At 40.1% G+C, this 25612-nt stretch overlaps 2 protein-coding genes across 2 annotated transcripts in view; both read right to left on the bottom strand.

Moving 5' to 3' along the window:
• ANKFY1 (ankyrin repeat and FYVE domain containing 1) overlaps positions 1-6139 on the bottom strand; it is an 84525-nt gene extending 78386 nt beyond the window's left edge. The window contains exon 1 of the mRNA XM_019743813.2: positions 5997-6139. Coding sequence (XP_019599372.2) covers positions 5997-6006 — 10 coding nt within the window. The 5' untranslated portion in view covers positions 6007-6139. The remainder of the gene's footprint in view (positions 1-5996) is intronic.
• Positions 6140-10465: 4326 nt separating this feature from the next.
• Positions 10466-25612, bottom strand: part of UBE2G1 (ubiquitin conjugating enzyme E2 G1) — a 93812-nt gene continuing 78665 nt past the window's right edge. The window contains exons 5-6 of the mRNA XM_019743839.2: positions 24018-24140; positions 10466-13471 (exon numbers count right to left, since the gene is read on the bottom strand). Of these exons, the coding sequence (XP_019599398.1) occupies positions 24054-24140 (87 nt within the window). The 3' untranslated portion in view covers positions 10466-13471; positions 24018-24053. The remainder of the gene's footprint in view (positions 13472-24017; positions 24141-25612) is intronic.

Here is a 25612-nt window from a genome sequence, read left to right as displayed (position 1 = left end):
GTGTGGCTGGACGGTGGTGCCATCAATCATCAGTGCAAAGGAGAAAACTCTGGAAACTATGAAACAATACGCACGCTTCTTCTGAGAAACGCGGCCTTCCCCTCTCTGTTCTACAAGTTCCACAAAGGCGGACACTGTGTCTTGCTCATTTTGTCATCCCTAGCATAGCAGCTTGCACCTAACGAATGAACTACATTTTTCCGGAATGTCATTCAACTCTGCTAAGTCTTGTCTGCAAGTCAGTGGTGTCACTTACACATCTGTCAAAACCTCACTCTACATGGCACTGAACACAGACAGGGCTGCTGCACAGGAGATGCTCAACAAACATTAGCTAACTAGCTCATGTTCACCCCAAAGCTAGTGTGACAGGAGATGCTTCCAACCGCCTGCCAGCTAAGACAGAACCACCCGAAGGTCTCGTATATTAGGCATGGCAAACCATGCCCCAAACTGAGGTCAGGACATTTGTTCTCAAACCCGTCCCCCACTTCCTGTTAAGTCTAGCCAGTACCGAGTGACCCAGACCTAGAACCCTTGAGTCCTATTTGAGCTCTCTCCTGCCAACATGCAAACAGGCTGTAAGTGTTGTCTTTTCTACCTTCTCTAGTCTCGCTCATATCGGTCCTCACCAGCGCTAAGCCCCTCACCCAAGGACTCACCATCAGCTGCTACAGCCTCCCTTCCTCCCAAATCCATCCCCTGCCCTGTAACCAGGTGAACATGCCTCAGACAAGTCTAGTCGTGTCAATACCTTGGCTGACACCTGTTAGTAGCCTCATTCCATGGCCCACAGAATAAATCCAAATGCTTAACCAATCCCTTCATAATTGGCCCTTGACATACTTTTCCAACCTCATGTCCCACTATGCTTTCCACCAAGAATAGTGGCCTCTTCCCACTGCCATCTCTCCCCAAGTCCAAAAGAGACCTATTTGTCAAAGCCCATCTCAAGCACTATCTCAGGCAAAGGCCTTCCCTGACCACCCAAAACATACTCCCCACTACTTCCCCAAAAAATCTCTTCCAGAGAGTTCTGGTCAAAATGGCGGAGTAGATAAGGCAGTACTATGCCTGCGTCCTCCCACAACCACATCAAAAATACAATTAAATTATCGAACAGTCAACCTGGAGAACCGGCTGAAGACTAGCTGAAAATAACCGTATCTAAGAATATAAAGAAGCCACCCTGAGATCAAAATCTGGGAAAATTACAAAATTAAAAACAAAAATCTCTTCCTATTCTGAATTTCCAAAGTAATTCTAAGCATTTTTCACCTTCCACCTAACAATACTTTCTTATATGCACGCTGTCCATCTCCCTTCCTAGACTTTCGAGTTCCCTGTGACTAGGCTCTAGGTCCGGCTATTCTTTTTTAACCAGCCACTACCTCTCCCTCCACCCCCGTTCCATGGTCATCCCATCCGCCGCCCCACAGTGCCTTACCAGGTGGAGTTTCCTGGCCTACTCAGAATCAACAAGAGATACTGAGGACATAATTTCTCATTTTGTTGGGCATGACTGTAAGTCATAATAAGATCTCAACTACAGGCTCGGTGGCTCCCGTAGTTGGCGCTGTGCTCCTAACACTGAGATCGCAGGTTCAATTCCCAGATGGCTCAGTGAGCTGCGCCTTCTACAGCTAAGACTGTGAACAACAGCTCTCCCTGGAGCGGGGCTGCCCTGAGCAGCTGGAGGTTGGCGTGGGCTGCCTAGTGCTGCCGCTGGCTGCTGTGTGCTGCTGTGAGTGGCCAGCAGCCATCTGCCGTGGGCTGCCGTGGGCTGCTGTGGGCTACTGTGAGCGGCCAACCGACCGACTGCCTCAGCCCGGGGGAGTGCACAAGGCTCATAACACCAGCATGGACCAGGGAGCTGTGTCCTACACAACTAGACTGAGAAACAACGGCTTGAACTGGAGTGGAGGGGCAGGCACAAGGGGAAAAAAAAAAAATCTCAACTATAGCAACTTGCATATCTCAGCATGATTCTCTAGCTCTAGTCTGGCACATCAACAGTCACTACAGTGAATGAATCAACCTTATGAAAAAAATCCTCAAGGAGAAAGCTAATAAAGAAAGGAGTGGTATAGAAAGGGAAATGCTTGAGATGTCTCCAGACTATATGCAATGGACATTTGTTGGATGAATAAAATAAATGAAGAGATAAATTTCAACACCAGAAAGACAATAAAGTTTCTTCTTTCCCTATTTCTACTAGACTATACTGTTTAAGCATTTTTCTGGAACAGGGCTGTCCAACAGAACTTTCTGGAATGATGCAAGTGTTCCATCAATCTGTGCTGTCTGCTAGTATGGGAGCCACTAACCATACAGCTATTGAGCACTGGGAATTGGGCTACTCTGACTACAGAACTAAATTTTCAGTTTGATTTCATTTTAATTAAGTTTAAGCAGCCATATGTGGCCAGTGGCTACTGTATTGGCCAGTGATGGTCCGGATGTGGAATGTCTTCACCTTGTTACTTGATTGTTGTCAAAAGTATTTTCCTAACCAAATTCCAGGAAGTTAATAAAAGTCCATGATCTATTTTCTGTTCAAACATAACCATCTACATTTTTTCCAATTTTCACTTTAATTTTACTGAAGAAGAGAAGGGAGGGGATAGTGGTTTAAGAGGAGTCTAGGAGAAAGACTGCATTTCCAAGGGTTAAAATATCAACTTTTTAGCATAGTTGCTAAAAGCATTCTTTTGTATTATTTCTCTTGATCGTCACAGTTACCTTTGAGATAGAGAATATACCTCTTTCAAAGCTGAGAAAACTGAGACAGAGCAATAACTGCCTTGCCTATGATCACAGCTTAAAACTAGGATTCAAATCCATGTCCAACTGCAGAGACCCAGCTCTTGAGCCTTACACTGTAACTGCTAAGACTAAAATGGGCTGGATGAAAAGTAGGTTAGGCAGCTCCCAGCAGACTTATGTCACTCAGAGCACATTAAAAGCTGGCCCAGCCAGCTTACTTGACAAGAGAGTGAGGATGTATCCAAGCAACTTTTCTTGATGTCTGGTAAATGATGTTCAATAAATTCATCTGCTCCTTCAACCATAGAAATAATTCTAAATTGAGAGATACAGCAGTGAACAAAACAGAAAGTCTCTGCCCTCATGGGGTTTATATTCCACTAAGGGAACTAAAAAAAAAAAAAAAATTAGGAAATTTCTAAGGAGGTGAGAACTAAACAGACACCTGAATAACAGTCGGTTAGCTGTGTAGACAAATTGAGACTGTTCCAGGCAAAAGAACCTGCAAGGACAAAGAAGTAGAGGTAGAAGCATACTGGGAATGTACAAAGAACAGCGAGGAAGTTGTGGCAAACGCACGATGAATGAGAAGTAGAAAATAAGGTCACGGTGTTAACCAAGGGTCAGACTCTGTTGGGAGCTGAAAGTCATTGTAAGGCTTTGGAATATATTTTAAGATCATGGAGAGCCACAGGAGTGGGGAGGGGAGGTGAAGGGGTAGGTACGTGGAGAAGAGTGGGAAAGCCATGATCTGATTTACGTTTTAGAGGGAAGACTAGAAACTCTATAAAAACAGGCTGCGGGGAAGCAAAATTAAGGAGAAAAAGTAAAAGCAGAAATTCTGTGTAGGAGGAACTTTTTTGAGGGATGAAGGAAGCTTAGATTAGTAGGACAGCTGCAGAGATGTAGGATGGAAACTAATTTTAGGACAGACTTGAGCTAAACGTATATGGTCAAACCAATACTCACGGATGGATGGAAGGAAGTTTGGTTTCTAAGCAAGTCACATTAAGAAGTTATGGTATACTCAGTCTCTCCGGGTTCTATTTACTATTCCTAAGCGTTATTTCCACATGCTCACACACTCATACCACCAAACAAAAAACATCAGAGACAGATAATCCAATCATTACATGACACAGATTTTTGCTACGTGTTTATATGTAAATGACTATCTCTGAACAACTGTAGCCGGCTCTGCTAAATTCTGATGAAGTACAAGCAGCATTAAACAAGTAACACACTTGCAAAGCATTTTTTAGTTAATCTTGCCTTCCTTTGCATAACAAGCACCTTCAGTTTAATAAACTAACTGGGCTAGAATGCTCCACTCAAGTCGTACTAGTCAAAGTTTGCAACACTGTTTCTAAAGAGTTTAAATCAGAACAGAGGCCAGGAAATTGGGACACAAAAAAGGTACAAGAAAACTGTGAAGTCAGAACCTCATGACTGTGCTCAACTATCCTCCCTTGTCAGTGTAACCCTAAAAGGGTGTTTTGTTTAAAGTGTGTACTCCGCTGGCTTGATGTCTCTCAAGATCAGCCTAGCACATACCTCACCTCACTTGCAGGGTAACATTCCGTATACTACACCTGCATGAGCTCCTCAGGGCTGGAACCTGACTGCAAAGCAGAAGCAGGTGCTCTGTAGAACTGCTGAATGAAAACCCAGCTGCCCTCCACAATTCCAACCTTGGTAATGTACTCCCAAAACACCCAACTTCTCTTCCTACTGTAAAAGTGCTGGACTACCCATGAACTCGCCCAAGGCCTTCCTGAACCCTTCTATCCCAACCTCACTGCTCTGAGCAACCAGCTGCATTTCGCAGGCTGCCTGCTGTTAAGCAATGTTATACAACATTCTGTGATTTATCCAAAAACTAGCTTCATGGGTGCCTTAGCTTTCTTTCTGTTCCTTTTATTCCTCCTCTGCTTTCCTTCAATATTCATCTGATATTTCCCCCCCCCTCCAGAGGAGTCTAACATGGTAGAAAGGGCAAAGACAAAAACTGGGTGCCAATCCCCACTATCTCTGTAACTTTGGCCTCAATTCCTTTATCTACAAAGTGCAAACAACACATATGCCAGGCCTCCTTCACAATGTTTTTCACAAGTCTAATCCAAATGAGAAAAGCCTGCAACTGTCATGTGCCGCCCAAATGTAAGATCCACGACAGGTTCAGACAAGACACAGCTCAAAACCAGTATGACCAAAACAAACAAACAAACAAACAAACAAACAAACAATATAACAGGTTGTGACCAGCACCTTGCTTTCACTCAAACATTAAGTCAAATAAGGAGTATTTTCCTCCAATAATGGGATGAATAAATAGGAGAAGCACACTGGCCAGGTCTCACAGAGTCACTGTAGGGTCTCTGGAAGGTAACTCCCCATTTCTGGGCCTTCTTTCCCCCCACCTGCAAAATAAAGCTTTGACAATGAAAGATTCTAATATTGCTATGTTAGGAGAGGCAGAATCTGAGAGACCAAACCGCATTTACCTGCAAGCTCATGAAGACAGCACCAGAAAAGAGGCTCAAGACTACAGACAAGACTACAGACTGAGAGGCAAACGAGCAGAGGTCTCGGTTAGCACATCACTTAGGCGCGGTGCGACCTTGGCCAACTCCCTTACCAAGCAAACCCCCCTCCTCCCTCCACATCTGTAAACCTGGGCAAAGAATCCCAGCCGGCCCGGATCCAGGGGCAGCTGGGGAGTCCAGAGACTACAGTGAGCGCGTTTGGCACGTTGGCCAGCGACAGCTCTAGCTCTCCCCGACCCCTCATCCCCGGAGGAGTCCCAAGCTCTCCCGCAGGCGAAGGATGTACCCCTTCCGGACGCGGGACGTGCCAGGACAGCAGTTTCGATTTCCTAAGGAGAAGGGTTACTTCCCCCGCCGTCCCAGCACTGCCGGGAATCAAAGGAGCCTCCCCGGCCGCCCTCGGGATCCCGGCAGCTGCACTCAGTCCCGGCACCGGACCACCGAACCGGGCTCCGCAGTCCGCCGAGGTCCCGTGGGGTCCGGGACCGCCGCAGGGGCGTTGCCATAGGAATAGCGCTCAAGACCCCGGCCCGCACCGCCCGGCAGAGGCTGCAGAGGAAGGCTCGCGAGACCCGCTGTGCCCCACGCGACCACGCCCGGCCGATCCCTCGCAGGGCTGCTTGGCCCAGCCAGCAGCGCCCCCACAGCTCCGCGCCTTCCCGCGCGGCTCCACAAAAACCCTACCTTCCGCCATGTCGGGCCCGGCCCTGTCTGCAGCCTCGCGAGAAGTGCCCCGCTCGACTGGGGCGGTGCGTGACGGCGGCCCCAAACCTCGCGAGAGTCCTGGGAAGCCTGGCGAAGGGAGGAGGCGGGACTAGGAGAAAGCGGTGAATGAAAAGCGAAGGGGGTAGCCGGCCACCGGAAGAACCGGGAGCCCGGCTCTCTTCGCCGAGTGCCTTCGAGGCTCGGGGCTGATCAGGCACTGACGGGGTTCTAGCATAGTCCACGCCTTAGGGAAGGCAGTGAAAAGGATGGACATACGAGCGTGGACTACGCTTTGGGAAAACTTGGCCGTGGGAGGGTCTAGAGAGGAGTGTTGTTGGTCTTTGTAAAGATGTGACAAGCTGAGAGAAAAGAGCAAAAGAGGAAAAGGCTAATGACGACGGTTCAAGTTCCCTGGGGAGGCGGGATGCCCTGAAAGCAGAAGGGATTCGGGAGAAGGGATTAATTTTAGACTAGAGGCAGGTCACTATTATTTTACTAAATAGGACACAAGAACACGCATGCAGATAGGTGTTCAGGGGGGAAAGAGATATCAGGGAGATTGCTTGATGACATCAATTTTATGATCGAAGTTCGTAGGCAAGGGGACCACAAGAGAGGGAAGAAAATTTGGGAGAGGACTCAGGTTGGAAGGCCTGGCATCAAGTGTCTCCCATACGTATTAATTTATTTTTTCTAGCAGAACTCAAGCCATCTGGCTGCAGAAGCAGCGAATACGGATTCTAGCATTTGCCCAGGGTTTAGGATTTATTCCCAAAGAGAAATTGAGAATGCTGTAAGAATACAGCTCAGGGGCAGACTGGGTCAAGACTGAGGTAGGAGTCAGGTAACTGCAGTCTCTCTAATGTCGAAGACATTATGTCTTCAATATGAACAAGGTGGTGAGAGCCCTGTGGTCAGGGTGGCAAACTGAACTTCCTAAGTAGCAGTAGATGACCAAGTCCAGGACAGGGCCATGGAATACAACAGGTGAATTGGAAATGAGAAGCTTGGAAAATTAGATATTAGAGTTTAGAGGTAGGGAAAGGAGACCGACCATAAACCAGACGCTGAAATCTTGATCAGGAATGTGGGGATGACTACTAGCACGAAAAGAGGTCTAAGGAGTAATATAAGTGAATAGCATGAGACCTTACAAAAAAGATTTTTACTCAAAAAGATTCAAGAATGCTGTATGTACCCATTCCTAGGAACGTCAAGACTTAAGGACTGCAGGCAAAGTGATGGCCTTGGAGAAGAGCCAAGAATGAAGGATGGTAGGTTGAAGGATCTGAGGACAGGATGAGGGCATCAGAACAGAAAATGGGAAGGATTTGAAATTGGAGAGGTTTTAGGTGCTGCCAAGATTAAGCATTAGTGGGTAGTGAGGTGCAGTGGATAAAGAATTTGGAGTTTAGAACATGGAAACAGGTCATGGACTTAAAATTTTGAGGACAAGTAATTCTGGCCGAGGGACACCTGGGATACGGAAGGGGAGAGGGTACTGAAATGTGTAAGAACCATGGTGTACTCAGGGAAATGTTGTTCTCCTGGTGGGAAACTAAAGATGTGAAGGAGAGGAGGTGGTTAGGGGAGCTGCATTGAGCAAGCAGCACTTATACTAAGGAGGGGAAGGGCATACTGTACTTGCCAGGCTCAATGGAGTTGCCATGGCTTAAAGCTTCTTGGTCAAGAATGGACTGTAGGTGTGCCAAATGGTGAGCCCTTGGGGCCATCAGGGTGGCCAGGTAAGCCAGTCTCCTCTGGCCATAAGCAGCCTCATGTTTATCTTAAGAGTACCCTACAGATATTTCCTGGGTCATAACATAAAAAAGACATAAAAGTGATTGGGAAGTAGTGTCATAACTGATGCCGGGATTTACATCTTATGACTTATCTTTGCCTTACAAGCACCAGCCTAACACCTGGCATACAGCAGCTGTACAGAATGTTTGATGAGGTGTTACCACTGTGAGCTGTATTGGGAGTCCAGAGAACTGGGTTCAAGTTTGGCTCTGCAACTGATTTGCTTTGTTGATTATGGGCAAGTCCCTGCAAGTTTTACACTGCTTTCTCAGCTTCTCCATCAATTTCAGAGGGATTTGGACTAGAATCCATTGTCCTTAATTATTTAGAGGGTCACAACCCCCTTTGAGAATTTGATGGGAACCAGGGAGTCAGACCCTCTTCCTTAGGGTGGCATACATGCAGGAATAAATTTGTGCCCTTTCAATTTGCTCTGACTACATGCCCACAGTCAAATGAGAACTCACCTTAAGGGATTTATTTAACTAACTCAAGGGATTGACTATCTCATCAAAACCTACTTTCAAGAAGACTTCTAGCAGAGGTGAAAGCACTCCTTTTAGAAATGGCTTCCATATAACCCTATCTCTGGACCCTGGTCTTCTGAGTGGACTCTTAATGGCTTGAATCCACTGAGCTACAGAGGACTTCTTAGTAAAGCCTATAAAGTAAAGCATCTGTAGTGCTCAGTGAACTACAACACCCAACAGGCTTGGATGGAGCTACATTAGATGTGACCTGAAATACAGACATCTTGAAAAATCTGAGCCCTCAGAACATGGTTCATTTTAGACCTAATTCAGGTTTTGCTATTAGATTAAGAGAAAGTTAGTATGGAGTTGTCTTGGACAGGGAACACGAATTGTGGAAGGGATAAATGCTGACTGCCTTAAGAACACAGGGAGGCAGTGCCATTCGAAGGCGGGAGGGAGGGAGGGGATCGGTGGTCCAATGAATTGGGTTCGAGTGCCAGCCTCAACACGTCACTCTCTATGTGACCTTGGAAAAGGTGTTCCTGAGGTTAAGGGTTCACAGCATCCAGTATGTAAGGAAGGTTGAGGAACTGAATCCTGGCCGTGAAGTTTATTTGCTCTACAATCATGCCAAATGAATCTGAACCTGTTTCCTCATGAGAAACTATTACTTTGGAGGATCCTTGTAAGAATTTGGCTAGATCCTTTACGAAACCTAGCACAAGCCTGCCACAAAGTAGAAGCTCAATACTAGGAACCTGATACTCAGTAAGAACTGGTGCTCATTCAAAATGAGATGTCACTATGAACACACGAGTGCTATTATTCCTAACGGATACTGCTGGGAAGGGAAAAAAGCAAGTATCTTTCCTCTATGCCTTCCTGTGCAGTTCCTGTCTTAAGATGTGTTCTGGCTGCCCTTTGTGAAAGCCTTTTTCTTCTCCTTCAGTTTATTCCACCTATGTGAATTGGATTCAAAATTCTTTAATCATTTCACTACAGCTCAGGTTGATGTGCTGACTCAACAAGCCAAAAAGCCTAATCCTACGCTGGCAGATTACACACATCTGAAACTGAACAACCAAAAATACCTAACCGTGGAAAAAATCTGCTCTGCAAACTGAGTCCTGTTGAGGTTTGCAGTCCTCCAGAAAAGGAAAAATTTAAATTTAACAAGGTGGTTACAGCCCTATCCTTATGAGGGGAAGGGAGAAAATCAACTGCTCGTTCCTCAAAGCCTCATACCTCACACACAGCAGGCACAAGCAAAAACCTCATTTGCATTTGAAGCAGCATGCAAATAATTTTTTGCTATATACCTTGAGAAGATTATGCATAAAACTGACTTAAAGTTCAGGTACATCATCTAGACCCTTCTATAATTTCATTTCAAATATATTTATCAGGGAAATTGTACTCTGAAAATGACTCCCAATCATCCCCAAATTGCTCTCAAGGATTTTCTTGTTTTTAACTCAGCTCTGATTAAGAGGTCTAGCTCCATGTTCTTTTCAGTTTGTAAGGAAGAGGCTTTAATAGCCACTGGCAACTTGTGTCCAGACAAACAAGCTTCCAACACGCCACACCATATATCCATAGGAACTATATGTAAGGATGCAGGGTGAAAAGCTGGATATTGACATCCTATTAAGGAAAAAAAAAAGTACTCAGTCTTACCTCCTTTACCACTAACTAAGTGATTCTGGGCAGTTATTTGGGCCAAGTTTGCCCATCTGTTTAGGGGATAAAGTGGTGATTTGAGAAGATTGACTGCGAGCTTTCAGTTCACATTTGAACTGAAAATGTCTTTCAGTTCACATCCAGAATCTTTACCTCTTAGCTTATCTTTATGGTAGAGCCAGTTTAAGCCAAAGACAAAATCCTCAATAATGCTCTAATGTGTGATCATTTTATTTAGGTTCTAAATCAGCATCACAGAAAACTCTGATTAAAGAGTGGTGCTTGGCCCCATACTGGAAAATTTAAAAGACTATTACATCAGGTTGGAAGTCAAGTTAACTTCCTATCCTCTGATTCCTTCTTTAAGTGAAGTTTCAAAAACTCTTTATCAAGGTTCCCCTGTGGGCCCTTTGGTATCATGTGCCGTTTATAGAGAAAGAATCCCACCATCTGCTTTTGAGACCTGCACCCTAAAACCAAAATAGCTCATGATACAGCCTCTAAGTCATCATTTATTGATTTATAGAGCACCCATCACATGATAGAGGTGCTTTACAATACAGTAAACATCGCAACAGAACTCACATAGTTAAATACAATCAACAAATTACAGAACTAAAAAAAAAAAAAAAAACTGGAATGAAGCAACATTATGTCAAATTTCAAAGATGCTGAGAAGTGGCAGTACAAAAAAGGTAATTCCACCAACTGGAGACCAGACGGGTAAAGATACACAGGCACCACAACCCCAAATGGGCAGATTTGTAGAGGGTGAGTGAGCATATAAAATTTCACAACCAAGAATGAAGGCCATGAAAGAGACCATGACACCCAAGGGATTGCAGAACTAGTGGAATAACCTCACAGAGCTATCACCTTATAATGACAAGGAAACCAACCTCGTATGGACTTTAAACTCACAAAAAGAGGCCAAAAAAAAAACCACTGAGTTAGTCCATCCCATTATGAGCAGACTGAAATCTACAAGCCTTGACAAGAGCTTGGAATAAATTTAGAAAGCAGCCAACAGTCCTATAATCCGTTAAGACTATGTAGATGTTGATAGTTGGCACAAGGTTAGGGAGAAAAATCCTTTTCCTAAAGCAGAGAGGAGTCACCTCACACTAATGATGAGGCACTGGGGGGACAAAAGCCACCTGGATCAGTGTCACCCGAGTGTGGTTTAATAACAAATGTAGAGGCATTTACATTCACACTGCCAGATGAACACTGGGAAAGGCACAGATGACACCTCTGACAGAGGAAAAGAAGTCCAAGCATCTATCGAGGCCTGTGTTTCCACATGTAGCACAGTAAGGGCACCAGGTGGAAAGGAGTGTGGAGACGTGCACTCATTCCTGGCTCTCCCCTCTACTCCCCGAGATCTAGCCCTAAACAACACATGGTTATACCAAAGTAACTGCATTAAAGTGGCGCTTAAAGTTCAAGAATAGTTGTCCCTGAGTTCCTAGGTCAGTTGCTGCTCCTTGAAGATTCAAATCACCAGGTTTTAACTCAACAGATCGCAAACAATAGGAGAGCAACATTCAGATTCTATTTTGCCTGTACAAGCAACCACCATGTGAACAATTTCTGATTTAAGAGTAAAAGGATTGCATTCAAAGTCCCAGGTAGGTATGCCTACTGGTACTTTGGAGCAACAATTTTTACAGTCTTTGAGAGGAAAAAAAAGTCACAAAGTTCTTGAAGAAAATTGGGCTACAATGAATAAAATCAAACAATTTTCACATTTAGTCATTACACATTTATGGTTTTTATAATGCTGCAGAGTGGAGAACAGCCTGGGATTTAGAAAAATCACTATTGTGACTACATCCTCAACCATTTTACTTCTGCTTTAAAAAGGACATGCAAAATTCACAGAGGAGTAAGCTACTTGCAGGAATCCTGTCACGCTCTTGCCAAAGCATTTCTCCAAACCCCACAGAGATGCACTCTTCTCACAAACACCATGTCCCACCTGGTACTGTCTCAAATTCTATCCCTTATATGCCAAAGACTACCACTTCCCAATCCCGACCTCACACCAGAGAGGACTCTGGGCCTGCCTTTAGCACTGCATATGCTCACCTTACCATTTCCTGAAGTTGTCTTAGAAAACTTATGATATGAAATATGCTCAAACATTAATAAAATCCAAGTGCACTATGTCAGTGACAGAATCTGTATGTCAAATAGCAAAGCATTTACACCTCTATAAATGCTTTGAGATTCACATAAGAATCTGGATAGAGCCCAATACATATACTGACACGGCCGTGTGATTTTCAAGTATTAAAAGTTTGTTTGCATAAGGAATCAACCTGAGATTTTTCTGAACTGCACTTCTCTGGCATTCAGTATTATAACCTTCATTCAATACAATAAAAGCCAACAACTTGACAATTATTGGAAAAAAATTGTATTTTGGAAGAACTCACTACATAAGGTGACAGAATTCCAAAATCAAATTACATGAAAATATACATCGCAATTTCTTTGTACAATAGTGAGAAAAATCTGCAGTATAGAAGAATAGAGGCAAAGAAATATGAAAAGGGCTGAGGAGAAGGGTATGAGGGTAAACAGCGTCTTTCATAGCAAACCCAGAAGTAGAAAGCCTGTAGCTCTGCATGCTTTATTCATCCAATCTTAACATTAGGTAACTGGACAGCAAAAATAAAACCAAATCAGAATTTTGTATAGTTTGGGGAAAATTTCGGTGTGTTGAATTCAGAACCAACTCTTTTTAGTTCTCAGGGATAATGACAGTTCAAGAGCTCTCAACAGCCAAAAAATGTTATTGCTACATCCAATTCAAGAGATGGGTACAACTAGAATACAAAAAGGACAAAGCACCTAGTGATGACCACTCCTCTGAAGTCATCATTAAAAATCAAGTAGTTGCCTATTAAGTATTTCAGTATTTGAACTAAATGATTTGGAAACTTTCTGACAGAAGAGATAAACGCAAAGGGGACTGTGTCAAAACAAAGAAGATACAAAAGTTTAGTAAGTGAAAAGAGTTTAATGAAGCCTCAATGGTTTAAAGAAAATTAAATGGAAACTTTTAATCCTAATTGCTTTTCATCTGACATGCTTTAAGGAGTCTTTTTAAACTGATAAGAAACAATGAGTAGGGGAAGAAAACCTGCTAAAATCTTTTAGAATTTACACGATTCTTATTCTACTACAAGAAAGCATTATTTGGTACAAGGTGTATTTGTGGATGTACATGAACAGTATATATATTATCCGGATCATGTTGTGCTATGTACAGGTCTTTACAATTCTTCCTGAAGGTTAAAACAGTTCATTAGAATTCAAATTGCGTAATCATCTGTAAGTTGGCACTTGTTAGGCTCTTGTCAGCATTGATACTGGCATGTTTTATTGCAGCCCAGTTCCAGCCAGTGTTTGCCAACTTGTTACAACAGAAGTCCAGCAATAGGTGGGTAGAGTGCAGGAAAAACAGTGCCATGTTTCTCAATTGGAGACCTACAACAAAACAAACAGCATTATAGAATACATTTATAAATTACAAAAGAATTTATTAGAAATTTTTATCCACATGCTATTTCTTTAAAAACAAATTCTTAATTTTATTTTAAGCTCACTTTTGTGTTTGTCCAATATGGTAGCCACATATGGCCAGTTCATTTTAAATTTAAATAATAGTAAAAAAGATTTTTCCAATTTAGTTCCTCGGTCACACTAGCCACATTTCAATTGCTCGATATAGCTAGTGACTGACTCCCTATTGGACAGAACATTTCCATCAATGTAGAAAGTTCTCTTGTGCAGCCTTAATTTAGATTTTTCAACACTCCAAATGTCTTTCAACTTATATCTGGAGTCAAAAACAGAAGAACTACTGTGATTTGGAGAACTACAGTCAAGTGATTTGAAATTTATGAATATTTAAAGATATTCAGAGAAAAAACTTAAGATTGCCACACTTCTCAACTTACTGAATTTTATCCAACTTTCTAGATTAGGTCCAAACTCATTTTCTCCATGAAGCCTCCCACAACTGACCCTCCATCACAATTATAGTTTTCTATTATTTTTGTATCTGCTGGTCTCATGCCCTCAATTAGCCTAGAAGTCAATAACCACATTTAAATAAAACAACTATCATCTCAGTGCTTATTATGTGCCAACCAGTATATGAAGTGATTTACACACTTATGTAACGCTCAATCACCATATGAAGGAGTTTTGCCTTATTTTACAGAGAAAAGTGAAGACAAGGTCACACAGCTAATAAGTGGCAAAGGTTCCTGCTCAAACAGTTAGGAAAACACTAAGTTCAATTTCCAAAACAAAAATATCTCATTTAATGATTGGACTTTTCAGAGCCTTTATGGTATTAATGTACGCTTTGACTATGTAGGGGGAGCAGAGAGGACAACATCTATTACTATTACATCAATCAAATGTTCCAGAAACTCAGAAACGTGTATTATGAGCCAAGGACAAAGAACTTGAATAGAAGATGACTGGGAATTCAAGAGATGTCATTTTAAACTCCTAACAAAGAAGTCAAATGTACTTAGAATTATGACAAGTATTTAACCCACACCAGACATGTTAAAAGTTGTGTGTCTTCTAAAGCCCCGAATGAATTTAGCAATCTTAAAATCACCCAAACTCAATCACACCAAAGCTCTGTTGTGCCTATTTCCCTCACTCAGACTACCTCCCACCGCCCTAAGGCAGCTCCTGAGCAGAACTACTAACTCTTTCCGAAGGGGTTGTACCGACCAATGTAAATGGTCCCTCGCAAAGCACTGACTGTACTAAATATGACTGAATCCCCTTCACCAGAATCAGGTTCTACCATTTGCACACAGATACACATAATGTGCACACATTATTTTATTAGAAAATCTAAAGACATATACTGACACTCAAGAGACATTGTTATGGAACAGGTATTGTAACGTTCAGGTAATGTTATTTGAATGTCTTTTCCAAAGACTACATCACACTCCAATTAATCCCTGGCCAATTAATCTCCCAGGGCTCAAAGAGCTTGGGTATTGAGTAAACATTCCCCTGTGATATGAACAAGAAATTTTAGAGCCACAAAATAATCATTTAAAACCTGTTTCTGTGTGAGGTTTTTAAAGAAAAATACTCCACTGAGGCCTGGCTGATGAAAGTCATTAAATACGTAAAGTCAGGCAATCCAGCCTTTTAATAGTGAGGACCCAGCTTTAAATAGCATTAGCTTCCTCTGGCAGGAATAGAAAAATCTATTTCCCCCCTTTGAATAAAATTTATTCTAAACAGAGAAGTGGCGTCAGTACAGAAAAAGTAAGTTTGTTGTTCTTTTCTGTAGAAAGAGAAATGTGAAATGGATTGCCTCTGTAACTGTCTAAATACTAAATGGCACTGACCTGAAACAGTCACTTACATTTTTGTAAGCACATTCCATTTCTAACTTAAAATATATCCTCTTGTAAAAATCACACACTTTTTATACCAATTGAAATTATATCAATTGTATGTCTTTATGAAGTAATGTAAGTATCTGTTTCTTCGCCTCAAACCTTCTCTTAAATGCTCCTGACTTACAAATTTGGAGATGGTTTACCTCTAAGAATGTAAATATCTTGTTCCATTTACTTGTAAAACTAGAATCAAATCATTCATTTTCTATGTGGCTACACAACTTAATCTTTCCAAAGACCTAAAAAATACAAAGCAGACAAGTGTGCTTCCAAATAAAAACCACTTTTGATGTTATAGACAATAATAAAAGTAATTCCTCGCTGAGATATAAGTGTTCCAATGATCTCAACCATTCTTAAGTGAAAGCAGTCCATGAGTTAAATAGCCTTGTATCAAGCAAGTTTTCCCCATTACTTTCACACAGATGCTTCCAAAAGTTCCAAGTCATCCTACAGTGCCACTCAATATACTTACTAGACAACAACTCTCCCCCCATCACCAATCCATTGGCTTTTCCCCCCAAACTGAACTATACTTACTCTTTTCCTCACGTCCTGGCATTGGTGAACATTCCACACCCACTTCCTTTCTGAGGTCTGCAACACCTCACTCTCCCAGCTCTCCTTCTTGTGACCAATGAGCCCACGTTTCTATTTCTGTTTCTTCCTTCTGTCCCCTCAATGTGGAAATTGTGCAAGATGCCCTCCTTGGCTCTAGTAGGTACTGCTCTCTACACCAAATGAATCTTCTTCTTTACTCTGGAGACTTCCAATCTCACCAGCAGCCCTGTGTCTAACCTCTGCCCTAACCATTCCCTATTTACTCATATGCTGACTTCTGCTCCCACTACAGCTCTTTATGTGGTTTAACCTTTTTTTTTTTTTTTTTTTTTAAATGCCTGGTCTAATTGGCCAGATGAACAGCTCTTTATTGGCAGGATAATATACCTATGGTACACCATACATATATCCCCTTCTTTCCCAGGAGAACAGTGCCTTTGCAAATGGCAAGCAATGAACAAATATTCATTGACAAGAACAGAAATGAGCTCATCTGTTCTTGGAGTTACCTCTCATTTCAAGATATAAATCTTAATCCTTAATAATAAGCAACTGTTAAAAAGGAAGCAGATATATATTACCGAGCTAGCAAAAGACCATGTTAAATAAAAAGTACAGGATGTATGCTATGTCTATCATTGAGCTAGCAAAACATCAAAAGACAATGTTAAACACAAAGACACATACAGCACACTTGTGTGTACAGGGGGAAAAGTCAGATTTCTGAAAGATTCAACTATTGTGAGTGGTTACTTCTGGGAGCAGAACTGGGAGGCTGTGATGGAAAAATGATTTACTTTAACTTCTATATATAAGCTTCTATATTCCAAATCTTTGTAATACCTATTTTGTTTCTGCAGTTGGGGATGAGGATGGGGAATTGAGCAAAGAAACAAAGGGGCAACAACAAAGAGTGAGGCAGAAGTGTAGAAGAACCACTAAAGGTAGCGGTCAGATTTAGAAAAAGGAACCTAGAGCCATGACATTTACAGGTAAGAGTAGAAGCTATTTCTAGAGGGATCATCACTAGTGTCAAATGCTAGAGATTAAGAATCAAAATTGAAAGTAAACCTTTGAAGTGACAAACAGGCATCCTTAGTTTTCTGTGGAGAGGTAAGAAAATGAGCCACATGTGCTGAAAGACTGAGTTTTTTTTAAAAAAGGCAAAGTTCCTTTGTTTCCCAGTCCCCTCTTCCTCCTTAAAGTTAAACACTATTGCAAATTTTAAGAGTTTTATGTATTTCTTCAAGTCCCTGTTTTTTAAAAACTTTTATCTACCACATAGTGGGTTTACTTTTTAATTTACGTAAGTGATATTGTTATTTTCATTTCTGGGTTGTTCTTTTCATTTTTGCTAATTACTTTTCCTACTCAGATTGTGTTTTTTGAGATTTAATTGCGTGATTATATGTAACTCCAAGTCTATATTGCACATTTTAGCTGCTGGATAATATTTCACTTTATCAATCACAATTGATCGATTCTACTGATGGGCCTTTTAAAAATAACACACAATGCTGCAAGCAATATTCTTGTATGTATTACCAAATTGCTCTCCAATGATGGCAGAACAACTTCACTTCAGTGTTTCAAGTACACTGTTTCCCCAAATCCTCACCAACATTTGGGTTTCTCGAACGTTTTGATTTTTGATAATCTGATGGATTTGATGTTATCTTCCTACAGCTTTGCATTTCTGATTACAAATGCAGCTGAGTTACTTGTCACATGCATGACAATCTGCTTTCTTTCCACTTCTACTTGCTCTCTAGTCATATCATTTTCTTTTGTGCTGATACTTTTTCTATTCATTTGCAGAAGCTAGTTGTAGATTCTCGACAGAAAATGTGAATATTGGCTATATAGCCATCTTTTCTCAGTTTGCCACTTGTTTTTGTTTATTTTGTCGTTATAATATTTAAGTTTTCAGTTCTGATATAGCCAAATTTATCAAACATTTTTTCCTTTTATGGATGTTATTTGTGCCTAACAAATCCATCGTGACCCTGATATTCTCCTTTATTTTGTTCCAATAGTTTTTGTTTAAAAACTTATTCGAGGTAGCTTAGCTTCCTCCTTACCTCAGTCAACAAAATCCCTCCACAGCATAGTGGGAGTGAGATGGGTAAGTCCTTGTATCAGACTGGGTAGTTTTCACTTTTCTTCATAATCTTATTGAAACATAGGCGATCAGAAAGGCTCAACGTTTCAGGAGCCTTATTTTAAGGAGATGTGGGTGAGATGTGGAAGCTACTCCGTAAGTGATCGGGATATGCAACCCATCAAGGTTGTGGTTCTCATGTGGTAATTATTTACTCCAAATGCGGTCTCAAATAAGCAATGGGGGAGAATACGGCTGCTTTGGAGGAAGTGAAGCCACATATATGGAGCCATATATAGTTCTATTTGTGAGAAATTACTCTTGGATTCATGCACACCCATCTGCAACTAGGTAAGGCAGGAAGGTCTTTTATCTTATTGTGCTGGGTTACACAATGCCTAGTAGTATCCTGGGTTAGGTTTCCTAGAAAACAGATTCTGAGACAGATTTGTATAAGGTTTACTTGGAAGTGCATCCAAAAATAAGAGGGAGGGAAGACAGGATCACGTAGAAGGAAAAGATGAACTAACTGAAGGGGCAGATGAAAGAAAGGCCTCAGTCAATCCCACATTGGAACGGCCTTTCAGAGAACCCCCAGGTGGGAAAAGAGAGCCAGTGGTCCAAGCCTTTGTATTGACCCATCCCTTCCCCAAACCACCAGTCACTGGAGGCAGGTGTCCCCCAGAAAAGGGAACTAGTTATCAGCCAGCAACATTTGCAGCCGGCTGGGGTACGATGCTTCTTCCCCCGGGGCAGGAGACCATAATCCCCTACACCTAGCTCATCTTGTCTTATCCTCTTACTTGTTCCCTCTGATGAGGCCAACTGCCATGTTGTGAGCTGACCTATGTAGGGGCCCATATGACGAAGAACCGAGGGAGGACCTCAGCCAATAGCCAATGAGGAACAGAATCCTGCCAACAACCACTTGAGTGAACTTGGAAGCAGATCCACCCACAGTTGTGCCATAATAAAATCAAGGTGTTGCCACCCAACATGACCCAGAGCATGAAGACTCAACTAAGTCATATGTGGATCTCTGACCTATGGAAACTATGATAGTAAGTGTTGATTTAAGCTACAAAATTTTAGGTAATTTGTAACACAGCAAAAAAAATTAATACAATCCTCTAGCCTTCATGCGGAACAAAAAGACCAAGTCCTCTTGTCTAGTGGTATCAACGTGGCCATGCTGCTGATCTGTGGAAAAGGAGAATTGTTTCTTCCCTTTTCCTCTCTTCTTACCATCCCACACCTGAATTAGAAGATAGATAAGGTTATTAATAATCTTTATATAAGAGAAGGTATAAACACTACGAACAAGTGAAATAAAGAGACAAACACTACATGATTCCACTTATATGTGGTATCTACAATAGTCAAACTCATAGAAATAGGAAGAAGAATGGTGGTTGCCAGGGGCTGGGGAGAGGGGGAAATGGAATAGAAGTAGTTCAGTGGGTATAGACTTTCAGTCACGCAAAATGAAAAAGTTCTAGAGGTCTACTGTACAACAATGTGCACATATTATAATAGCTAATAATACTGTAATGTACACGTAAAACTTAAGAGAGTAAATTTATGTGTTTTTTACCACAATGAAATAAAAATGAAATAAAGAAAGCCTGGGTCAAGTATATCAACAGTAGCAATCCCATTTTCACAAAGCATTGTAAGTTATGGATTTTGATATAGATATTTTTAAAACCATTTTAAATTATATTTACTTTTCATTCAACCCAAATAGAGTGCACATTTTTTCAAGTGCTTACTGTGGGTTTTATTTCATGTCTACACCCGACCACATGACTAAAGATACTGAGGATATTCAGAAAGTGCATGCAGGGAACCCAGCTAGTCTTTAAGAAGGGTCTGAGTGATAGGCTAGCTGGCTAATACAGCATTAAGAAAAATTATGTAATAATAATGACATTTAAAGATTATGTGGACACCTCAGTCCTACAGCATACCATGCTCTATGCATCAGGTAGATGAGTAAAACATAGACCCACTTTTAGAAGACATTAGTTAAGTCATGGATTTTGAGGTGATTTTTAAAAATCCAATTCTCAAATGATTTCACTTTTAGTGCAATACAAACAGATGACTGGGTATTTATTTAAGCTTTTATTTCCCAAGTGCATCAAATCATATGGAACAAGAGGAGTACGACAAATTCGTGAGAGGAGTAAGACAAATTCATATACGACTGAAAGTTAAGCCTCTAAGTGCCACAGTGCTTCAGAAAGGGAAGAATTTGTTTGGGGAGGAAGAGCAATTGCTTCATGAACAAAGTAAAATTTGAGATAGACCTCATCTCAAAAAGTGGCCAAAACAAGTAGAAGACCCATCCCAGACCCGTGGCATGGGAACTGGCTCACAGATGGTACTCAAATATTGCTGAATGAATGGTCAGATGTTTTTCAGAAAGAGGCCAACTACATGAGCATATGAGGAACTACTAGCAATTTTTAAAGACCAGATAATAGACAAGACTGGGTACTTAAATGCTAGTTTAAGAAGTCTGCATTATTATGTGAACTATAATTGAAAGAAATTTTTTTAAAAGCCTGCCTTTATTACTCATGAATCAATGTTTCCCAAAGAACGTTTGTTTCTGCTCATAGATGGGCCAAAGGATCTTCCTGAGGAGCTTCAAACTTACAACATAATTCTTTTATTCAGTGCTTATCTATGAAAAACACAAGTTCAAGGACTGTAATTTTTACATAAAGGCTGAGCTTAACAGTAAGTTCAGAATAATAACTAAAATTAACCATTCAAAGCAAGTGTATTAAATTCATTTAAAATTCTGTTCTATCAAGGACTCCAACTGACACACCCTTTGCAATAGTGCAAAGCTGTTACAATGCATGCTGAATGTATCTGGGGTAATTGCAACTTTAAAGAAGAATGCTTTACTTACGTGTGAACAATGCTGACCTATGTTAGTCAAGATTTCCAGTTATTGCTTCCATACTCTTCAATTTTAAGTTATTAGTTCAGTTTCATGATAAACAGTATATTACATTGTTTTTCAATTAAACCTATTCTGTGCAATGAGGTATTTTGACTCAACATTATTTTTTGCCTCTATCTTCTTGATAAGTGAACTTTAAAGATATGTGAATGTTATGATCAAGTATAAATTAACTCTAATCCCACTAGCAAAGGAGATAATATATAATCCCTTACAAAATTTGTGACACTTCATTAGTATTTATTTAATTTGCAATATATTAGATCAAGGTCAATAATAAAATTTTTGGTTATTTCCTAAATTTATGAAGTACTGTTTATGAGGTAAAATCACGCATAAAGCTTAGGCTTCAATATTTGTTATTTTGTTCCTCTTCAATTCTTTGTTGTCACCAAGCCCTTTTCTGACTGGGAAATGGCACGAGTAAGGAAAACAAGCGTTGAGGGATTCTCTTGCTCCTAAGATTACTGTCATACTCATAAAAAACCAATGCGATGAGCTGAACTTTGTGAAGACTAAGTTAGCAGTTGTATCCAGGACAAATATCCAGGATGAAGTGCAGGCAGGCATGAAAGAAGTTCAATGACAGCAGACTAAGGCAAAGAACTTGACCTAAGGTGGTGGAAAGCAAGAGTCAAAAGAAGGGAAAAGAAATGGACCACTGACTAGATGTGAGGGAGGTAGCAGATGTAATGATAATAAAATAAGAACAGAATTATTAGCAAAAATAAACTGGATAGATATAAAGAATATGGTGAAAAACAAATAATTTGAAGACTGCAAGGTTATTGTTAAATCAACAGAAAGGTTAATTTTCAGCAAAGGTTATTATAAGGAAATCTAAAAGATATGACTTTTCAGAAACTAGATATCAAATATGAAAACAGAATGAGCAATGTATAGACTTTACTTCGCATTTAATACATTTAACTATAAAAATAATAAATAAAAATTAAGATAGTGTGATACTGGTTCAGGAATAGACAGCCAACCAATGAAACATAGAAATGTCATACACAGATCCAAATATACATGGAAACGTAATTTTGTAACATAACCGATACTGCATATCAGTGGTGAAAGGATAGACTTGTCAATAAATGATGTAGTTAACAGTCTGGTACACTGGGAGCATGGTGGGAGGTAAAGCTGAACTCCTACCTCACACCATACACCAATCAATTTCAGTGGATGCAACACACTTACGAAAAACAAAACTACAAAACTTTTAGAAGACAGTATACAATAGTAGCATTTTGATGGCAGGGAAGACACTAAGATACAAAAAGTAAAACCCATACAAGGAAAGAAAGGACTAATAAATTTAACTGCATTAAGATTAAGAACTTCTGTTCACCCAAAGGTACCATAAAGAAAGTGAAATGACAAGGACACAAATCAATAACCTAATAGAAAAATAGTCCAAAGACCAAAACGGGCATTTCACAGAGGAAAAGTCAAGGTCAAATACATGAAACAATGTAATTGCATCAGTAATTAGGGTTACGAACATTAAGTCATAATGATGTGTCATTTTACAGCTTCCAGACATTTTGCAGAAATCTGATAATATCAAATGTTGTAGAAGATATGGAACAAATGGAATTCTTAATCTTGCCAACAGGAATATAAATAGATGCAACATTTTGGAAAACAATTTGGCATTATCTAGTTAAAGTGATGTGAATATACCCTTAACTCAATAATTCCACCCTGAGGTACACACTCTAGAGAAACTCTTATAGTACATGTGCAGCAAGAAATAAGAATAGCTACATTTTCTATAACCGCAAAACCAAAGCAAAATAAACAAACAAGTAAAAAAAAAACCCACCCCAAATAGGAAAACAATTGCAATGAGAATCAAGGGTAGAAAGGTAATTTATCTAATGAAAAACTACAAAACAGTGAAAACAGATGAAATATAGCTATACATAACACAGACCAATTTCAAGAGCACAATATTGAATAATAAAAAGGCACATAAAATGCATACATTATAATTCCACATATATACAGTTCAAAATCATGCAGTACATTGTTACAAATACAAACTTGATAAAATTATGAAGAAAAGCAATGGTAAACACAGCATTGGGAATATGAGAAAAGGATGGCATAGAAGAGGGGAATATCGGAGATGTAAAAGGTTAATGTAAAGTTCTTTCTACTAAATTAGGTAGCAGGTACAGGGATGTACCATGAATTGTGATCCTTTAGATGCTATCTTTCACAAACACTTTTTTAAAAAAACTATTTAATTAAAAAAAGAAACCAAATAACTTAAATGTCACAGGTTTGGTCAATTCACCTACACCACGTCCTTTTCTAATGAGAAGGTACCTTCTATGTTTGACTCCTTGCTACACTTAAGATATACTTGTGGACAGATGGTATACAATATAAGAGAAATTCTTCCTACTGGTTCTATCAGTAAAGAACAAGGGGATAAATTAAAGACTTTTAAAACAAGAAAGATAGATGTTTAATGCTCTTGCCAGTATATTACAAAATATAATCTTTCTTTTGAAAAAATTAGAAAACAAAAATTGAAATCATCCTTTACCATATATAATACAGTATGAGAAGATACTGGAAATTTCAGTGTTCAGTAGTGGTCAAGATGGTAGACCAAAGGTGAAACGGAAGAAATTGTTGAAAAGTACTTTATTAGAAATTTCACCAGCAGTGAAAAGAAACAGACTGCTATACTAACCAGTTTAACACAGAATATCTTATTGAAAACAGCGGGGTCTAGCTACTGAAGGAAAGAGCAAGCTAAGTTACACTGTTCCAGTGAGAAACAGCAGACTACTGGATACTACCACTAAAAAATGAAGCCAATAAAACAAGCATTTCAAATACCTAAATCACACAATTTCTAAAAATGTATGACATTTATAAAAAGGCAAAATAGTAGTATGATTTTAAAAATGAACTTACCCTGAAATAAGTGAAGTTACAGCTGTTGAACAAATGTCACTCAAAAGCAGTCTCTTGGCTCTTTCTTACACAGCGGGCAACTTTCCTTTTGAATTCTCCGTTTCTGTCTTCCCGCCATTCTTTCTGTAAGTACAAAAGGAGTATCAAGTGGTTTTCTGCAAAATCCTCTTATAATCACAAATACTAGCTTTAATTTTGAATGCAATGCCTTGGCAATATGTACGCTTTTAAATTGTTAAAAGCTGATAAGGTAGAAAAGTAGTTAAAAAATACTTTTGCGGGGTGGCAAAAAGTTTAGAGAGAATATATGACTGACATTCTCTACTGACTAAGACAAGACTAGGCAAAGATGACTTCTAGATAAAGCATAGGTTCCAGAGTAGGAACTAGTTAATATAACCACCATTTGTTGAATCCACTATGCCACACATTTGGATGACTAGCTAGGTGATTTATCACCTGCACTTTATATATATATATATACACACACACACACACACATATATACGTATGTGGAACCTATGAATTCAATAAGGCAAAAAGCACATATGTTTATCTCTTTGCTCTCCTGAGACATGTTAAAATGATTATATTGGAATTTTTCTTTTAAATCATCCGTTTCTTTAAAAAACTTTTATTTATTTTAAGTGTGTTTTTCCAGGCCACATCAGCTCCAAGTCAAGTAGTTGTTTCAATCTAGTTGTGGAGGGCGCAGTTCACAGTGGCCCATGTGGGGAATCGATCAGGCAACCTTGTTCTTAAGAGCACTGCGCTCTAACCAACTGAGCTAACTGGCTGCCCCCGAAATTTTTTATAGGTATAAATCCTCAACACCAAAGAAAATGGCAGGAAAGTCATCTAATAATGGGGGGGGGGGGGGGGGTGAATTTTTTCTGGAAGACCAGAAGGAGATGGAAGAGTAATGAAACACGTAACAGAGAAGACAAAGTAACAGCCTAGAAAAGCCTCAATGGAACCAAGCAAAGGAGGGAGAGACCCTATTGAACAGAACCCTAAAGAAGTTAAAATTTAGAAATGGCGAATCTGAGAAGAGTCACTAAGAAGTGGAGCTGAAAATAAAGAAATTCATAGAAAGTCTGTATAATTCAATAGTTTGGCATTTTCCTTCCACTTATATCCAAAATTCTAATACCTTCTTAAAATAATGATATATAGATTTTATATAAATATACTGACGAGCACTAGAATTAGAGCTGTTACTGTGTTTCCCCGAAAATAAGATCTAACCGGAAAATAAACCCTAGCGTGATTTTTCAGGATGCTATCCTCTGAACATAAGCCCTAATGCATCTTTTGGAGCAAAAATTAATATAAGACCCGGTCTTATTTTTGGGGAAACACGGTAGCATTGAGTATCGGTACTCAAAGTGCTTGTTCATTTTGGCATTTAAATGATACCCCTCTTCCTCCAGCTCTTACTCTTAGTTTAATATCTGGCTTGCTACCCACACACTCTTGAGTGGAACAAATTCTGTACACACACACTCACACACACACAGCTCTAATCTGCTTTCCTAGACCCTCATTTCTCATCATTTCTTAATCAGGAATGGAGAATTGTGTTTAAAGCCTAC

The sequence above is a fragment of the Rhinolophus sinicus genome, linkage group LG15 (genome assembly GCF_036562045.2).
Source record: "Rhinolophus sinicus isolate RSC01 linkage group LG15, ASM3656204v1, whole genome shotgun sequence".
NCBI lineage: Eukaryota > Metazoa > Chordata > Mammalia > Chiroptera > Rhinolophidae > Rhinolophus > Rhinolophus sinicus.
Note: the sequence above shows the minus strand (reverse complement) of the source record. Positions and strands in the feature narration are given on the sequence as shown.